Below are 6,000 nucleotides of genomic sequence, written 5' to 3' on the forward strand. Positions count from 1 at the left end.
GATCATTTCATTCACTTCGAACATGTTTTAACAAAGAGGTGCATATTACTTTAAATAGCATCCTGAGCAGTTCCTAAAAGATTGTGTGTGCTCAATTCTGTCCTTAGTTGTCCCTGTTGTATGACTAACCTATTAAAACTGTCAATAAAGGTGGAAACTGACAAGGTCAAAAAGACAATGAATTGAAGAAATTCAATTAATGTTTATGAAAAGTAGGACATGATTGTCCACGGGTGCAAAGTCAGGGAGGAGAATAAAAGACTAATGATATTTCCAGTCGTTTCCACCGATGCCCACCCCCACATTACAAGGCTCCCACTATTCAGAAATCTGAGTACGATTTTAGCCTGCCTACATTTCCTTGCCAAAATACACACTACACATAGCCTAACACAGGCTGGATCTGTTAGAGTACTAACAACTGAGTCCCGGCAGCACACGGAAGTAGTGTCCTGTAATGAGAAAGTGCAACGTGTCAGTCGGCTTGGGAGTTTCTGAAGCGGCGGCAATTGCAGGAAATCATCACTCTGCAACATGTGGGCCACAAAATCCGAGTTGGAGAATGAAGGGGTATCCCTTTTTCTTTTTCTTCCCCCACCCCATTTTTTTTAAACGTGGGGCAGGGAAGTGGGGGAATCCGGAAATAGACAAGGTAATGGTGGCCACTCCAAGATAGATAAGGAACTCTTGGCAACCTAGCTAGCGTCCCTTGGGATAGGATGCTACTTTGAAGGCAAGAGGAGTAAGTTTCATTCTCAGGAAGCTCACTCCTCAACACTGAGAATACTCATTGATTGTCCGTGGAAAAGGCAACCTGTGTTCAAATTTCTTTGCCCCATTCCTAATTACAATCTGGGATTGGTAAATTAAAACATCAGCAAAAGGGCCAAAGGACACCCTGAGCTGGTCAGTGCCCTTGAGAGAAGCAGCCACTTCCCAACTACGGTCTCTCCTCCTTTCCCAGACTCGAAAATTAGTTTTGAAGTGGGAATCGCGATGGAGCATTCAGAGGTGCAGCACTTACCCCCATTCACCCCTATGGATGGCTCCAGTTTAGCTCCGGCGATCGCCAGCACTATTCCAATCATGAACCATTCTTTCCTCATTCTCTCCAGCAGCCTCATGTTTGTTAGGGTGGGTGGGTTTTGTTTATTTGTTTGGCTTTTTTTCTTTTTAAGCTGCGATCGCTTAATCCCCGGGGCGTCTCCACACTTTCCACGGTCCCTCCAGACATGCAGCAGAGCAAGTCAAATTGCCACTTGTAAACTAAAGACCAGAGGGTTGCTCCGGCGGCTTTGAGGAGGGCTGGGAGTAGTAGTATCCAGTGACAGGAAAGTCTCACTGAGCGCCGCCATCACTACCACGCGCCTCACAATAGACGCGCACATTACCACGGCAGCTCCGGCCGCGGCTCCCAAGCGCAAATGCTCTGAAGCGGACACTTGGGCCAAGTCGGCCAACGCAAACGATCACATAAGGGAAACTGGCTGCCTGGTAGGACTGACAGACTCGCCGCCTCCAGGACGTGAGGAATCTTAGGAATGACTGGTGCACGGAGCGACGTTAGGCTTCACAGCCACCCAGCCTTATCGAGGGTTCCCCTCCGACAAACATTTAGGCACAGCTGCCCGCGCCCCTGGAGCACATCCATGGAGAATCTTTCTTCTGCTTCACCATGAACTTGCGGGAAAGGCTAGCATGCACTCCGGGCAGGAATTTCTCGGTTGGCAGCTGAGGCGGCGGGGTGCGGGGTTTTTTTTTTTGATGGCGCGCTTCTTCGGGGCATTACGACGCTTCCCCGACGCTGGCGTTGACGTGTGCGCCGGGGGAAGGGGAGGCCACTCTCGGTCTCCGGGTTCTCCGCGGGAGCCCCGGCAGTTAGAGGCGCTCCGAGGTCCGCGCGGGAAAACGGCTCCTTCTTTCGAGGAGTTTTAGCACCGAGAGTGGGTTGCAAATTGGGCGTTGGGACAATGCCCAAGTCCGCGGGACCCCTGCCTTCCAGCATCCTCTGCATCCCGGGAGGGCGGGCGGGACCAACCCGTTCCATCGCTTGTTGGATCCTCGGCCGCGAGCCCACGAAGGCCCCCGGGAGTGGGGAGGTCTGCAAGGGTTCAGTCCCCTCCCGGGAGCTGGGGACCAGGTCTTCTTTTGGGGGCAGTGGTGAGTGCTCAAATTCCCTCCCAGCGAAGCTAAGGATGGACAGGGTGGGGTCCGAGCATGGGAGTCTGGAGGGTGCGGTGCGCGAGTGCACTTTCTTGCCTGACCTCAGGGCTTGTCTACCCAAGCATCAGGACAGCTGTGGGAAGGGGGCCAGGGACCTCAAGGCAAAAAAAAAAAAAAAAAAATGAGGAACCAGATAGAGGGGAGCTCCCGCCTTCCATTGGCCCTCGTGCTGGATTCTGTGCGTCCCCCAGTTTCTCCCTTGAGGTGTTTTCTGGCAACCAGTGACATTGATCATTTCATGAATGGACTTCTTACTCCTAGACCCAGCAGGAGCTTCACCTTCTCCCCAGCATGCACCGAAATAAATGAACATGAAATACTATCTGACATTTTGAAGTAGTGTGGTGTCTAACTGTGGAACCTCAGGTTTGTAAGAGACTTCTAGGATTGTTCAGTGATGCCAGCCTTTAATTCTGAATTTATTCAGAGACTGAAAGAGACTCATTTGGTAATTTCCTCTACTTATTTAGCTTTATCTTAATGACATGACTTGCTGTCCAAAAACTAAGCCAGTTTTTGCAGTTACGCTACCAGTTGTAGGTTACACAGTATAGAGTGTCATCTAATTACACATCAGGCAGAACGACAAAAAGTGAAACTCAAGATAAAAAGCACTTCATAGGAAGACACAGATGACATTAAACAACCTAACCTGAAAATAGAAAAGAAAGCACATGAGATGTGATGAAATCTGATGTTAATTATGAGGCAGTCACCAGATAAGTGGAGATGAAAGATAGTTTACAACACAATTTTCTTAGAATAATTTCTTACTGGGTTAAAGAGTCCTCATTTCAGTCATTGAAGATATGCTCTTGTATTTTTTTAAAAAAGTCATTAAACGTCATGCTTACAGGGAATTGGGTCAGTTTAATTTTATGGCTGTTTGCAAATTCCTATTTACTAAGAGCTCTTTGATCTGTTTACAGCAGAATCTAACTCATGGAAAGTTTTTTTTTGTTTTGTTTTTAATGGTACTTAAAGGAAAATACAGTCTGCTGCAATTTCTGTTCTGTTACTGTAAGACCTATATTAGTTTCCCATGGCTACCGTAACAAGCACCTAAAACTGGATGCCTTAAAATAACCAATCTGTTTTCTTGTAGCTCTGGAAACCAAAAGTCCGAAGTCAAGGTGTTGGTAAGGCCATATTTCCTCTGGAGGCTCTAGAGAGAGAATCCTTCCTTGCCTCTTCCAGCTTCTGGGGGTTGTTGGCATAACTTGGCTTCCTTGCCTTATGGCCACATCACTCCAATCTCTGCCCCTCATCTTCACATCATCTTCTCCTCTGTGTGTCTGGCTAGTGGCCACATCACTCCAGTCTCTGCCTCTGTCTTCACGTTGCCTTCTCTCTTCTGTCTGTCTATGTCTCCTCTTCTGTGTGTCTCTTATAAAGACATTTGCCATTGGATTTAGGACCCACCCAGATAATCCAGAATGATCTTATTTTAAGATCCTTAACTTAATTACACCTGCAAATATCCGTTTTCCAAATTAGGTTACTGTACAAATATTTATGTGCACCTGGAACCTCCGAATGTGAGCTTATTTGAAATTGAGTCTTGCAGATTTAATTAGTTGAGGTTATACTGGATTAAGATGGGTCCCAAATCCAGTGACTAGTGTCCTTATAAGAAGGATATGTGGTAACACACAAAAGAGACAGGAGGAGGAGAAAGTTATATGAAGATGGAAGCAGAAGACTAGAGTGGTATATCCACAAGCTGAGGAATGCCAAGGATTCTGCCTTGGAAACAACCACCAGAAGCTGGGAGACATAGTTCCTTCTGGAACCAACCCTGCTGACATCTTTGTTCCAGATTTCTGGCCTGAACTGTGGGGAATAAATTTCCGTTGCTTCAAGCCACCCAGTATGCAGTACTTTATTCTGGCAACTCTAGAAAACTAGAAACGGAATCATTCTCAGGTTCCAGGGATTCAATGTGGACCTGTTTTTGGTGTGTCCACCGTTCAACCCACTACAAGCCCCTTCCTGCCATCTCTTTCTTCCATTACTCTTTCTTCAATAATTCTATCACTCTTCTCTTTCATCTTTTTCCTATCATTTTTTTCCTTTCTTCTGTCTCTTCACCTTAGTTTTTTCTCTTTATTACCTCTGCCGCTTCACCTGACATCATCCCAATGAAAATGTACATGTGAAAACACACTTCTCTAAAAGACACATGAGAACTGCTCTTTGTTCAATAAATATTATATTGATATATTGAACAAATATTTAATGGTCTCCATTATGTGCCAGCATGTGTCAGTGTTGTGCATTCAGTTATGAAAACAAAGACAAAACCTGCCCTCAGGAGTTTATAATCTATTAGATGAGACAGTCAGGTGTAAGCAAATTGTAATTACAATTTGCCATCGGAAAGGAACAGGATGTTGTGAATAATCTAGATTGGGGAAGGCCTCCTGAGAGCAAAAGGATGAGAAGGCAGGTGGGAGAAAGCTATTGCTCAGCAAGGAAGAGCTTGACACCCTGAAATTCAAAGGCCAGGGTAGCTCGATGAGTCAGTGAAGGGAGAGTGATGCGGAAAGGGTAGAGAGAACTGGTCAGTGTACAAATCATGTGTGACCTCTCATGTCATGGCCAAGAATTCAGATTTTATTAAATACTGTAGGAAGCCACAGAAGGATTTTAGACTGGCTAGTGGTGACATGTCCAGTTTGTTGGAAAGATTCCTTAGGAAGCAATCTCTGCACAAATAGTTCAGGAAGAAGTGACTAAGTGAATGGACCTGGGAAAAGCAATTGTATAAAAACTGTTAAGCAGAAAGAATCAAAAACAAATGACCAGTCATCTCTAGGGGAATGGGGAAGCAGTCTAAAATGACTCCCAGAATGTCTGTCAGATAGATGCCAGTGCCATTCGCTCAGCCAGGGAATCTTTACAAAGCAGATTTGGGGAGGAGATTTTAAATTTAGTTTATATCTTGTGTGCAAGGCCACTGACGCATATAAGAAGAGATCTCCAGAAAGCAGGTAAAATGAAAGTTTGAGATGATGAAAACAGAGTTGCTATAGTTCCTGGATTCTTCAACAGTAGCTTATGGAAATCATTAATGTAGTTAATATTTACATTTAAACTTCGTTACATTGGTTACTCAGTCTCTTTGAAGATGGTTTGCTTGCTTATAATATTTATGAGTGTTTACTACATTCCAAGAACCAGGGGTACACCTTATGCTTACTCTCATGGGCTTTATGTTTAATAAAATGTTGATGGGAATTCTAACTCATCAAGCTGTTGAAAAGATTCAGTGGGATAGTGTATATACATTGCCTTGCATGGAACAGATGTTCAGTTACTCATATATTCAACAAATATTTATTGGTCTCCTTTGTGCAAGGCATTATTCTGGATACTGGGGTTACAAGGAAAAGTGAGAGACGAGGTTTCACCTTTGCTTCTGTATTCCAATAATTGCATAAAAAAGAAAAGGAATAAGTAGTGATAAAAGCCATGATGAAAAGAAAACAAGTCATATGATAGAGTAACAAGGAGGCTACTCTGTCTGAGTGGTCAGAGAAGGCTTTTCTGAAGGCATGCAATTTAAACAGAGACCCAAATGATGGGGAAATGTCCATAGTGCTAATATTTGGAAGATGAGCACTCTAAGGCAGACGGAACAATTGGTGAACAACCTATGTTAATGCCTAAGGTAGGATGGTCTTGGCATGTGTATTAGTTTGCTATTGCGGCTATAACAAGTTACGCCAACTTAGTGGTTTGAAATAACGCAAATGTGTTATCTCACAGTTCTGG

The 6,000-nt window shown here is 44.5% G+C and overlaps 1 protein-coding gene across 6 annotated transcripts in view; it reads right to left on the minus strand.

The window, feature by feature from the left end:
• The window catches only part of SLC10A7 (solute carrier family 10 member 7), a 242,247-nt gene extending 240,850 nt beyond the window's left edge, over positions 1–1,397 (minus strand). For 3 of the 6 annotated variants that reach the window (XM_057310106.1, XM_057310109.1, XM_044384350.3), the window contains exon 1: positions 1,025–1,345. In XM_057310106.1, coding sequence (XP_057166089.1) covers positions 1,025–1,124 — 100 coding nt within the window. In that variant the 5' untranslated portion in view covers positions 1,125–1,345. Of the gene's footprint in view, positions 1–1,024 lie in introns of all 6 variants that reach the window. The other 3 variants (XM_057310107.1, XM_026499431.4, XM_026499433.4) reach the window with 3 other exon arrangements.
• Positions 1,398–6,000: the final 4,603 nt, after the last annotated feature.

This window comes from Ursus arctos, unplaced genomic scaffold (genome assembly GCF_023065955.2).
Source record: "Ursus arctos isolate Adak ecotype North America unplaced genomic scaffold, UrsArc2.0 scaffold_11, whole genome shotgun sequence".
Lineage (NCBI taxonomy): Eukaryota > Metazoa > Chordata > Mammalia > Carnivora > Ursidae > Ursus > Ursus arctos.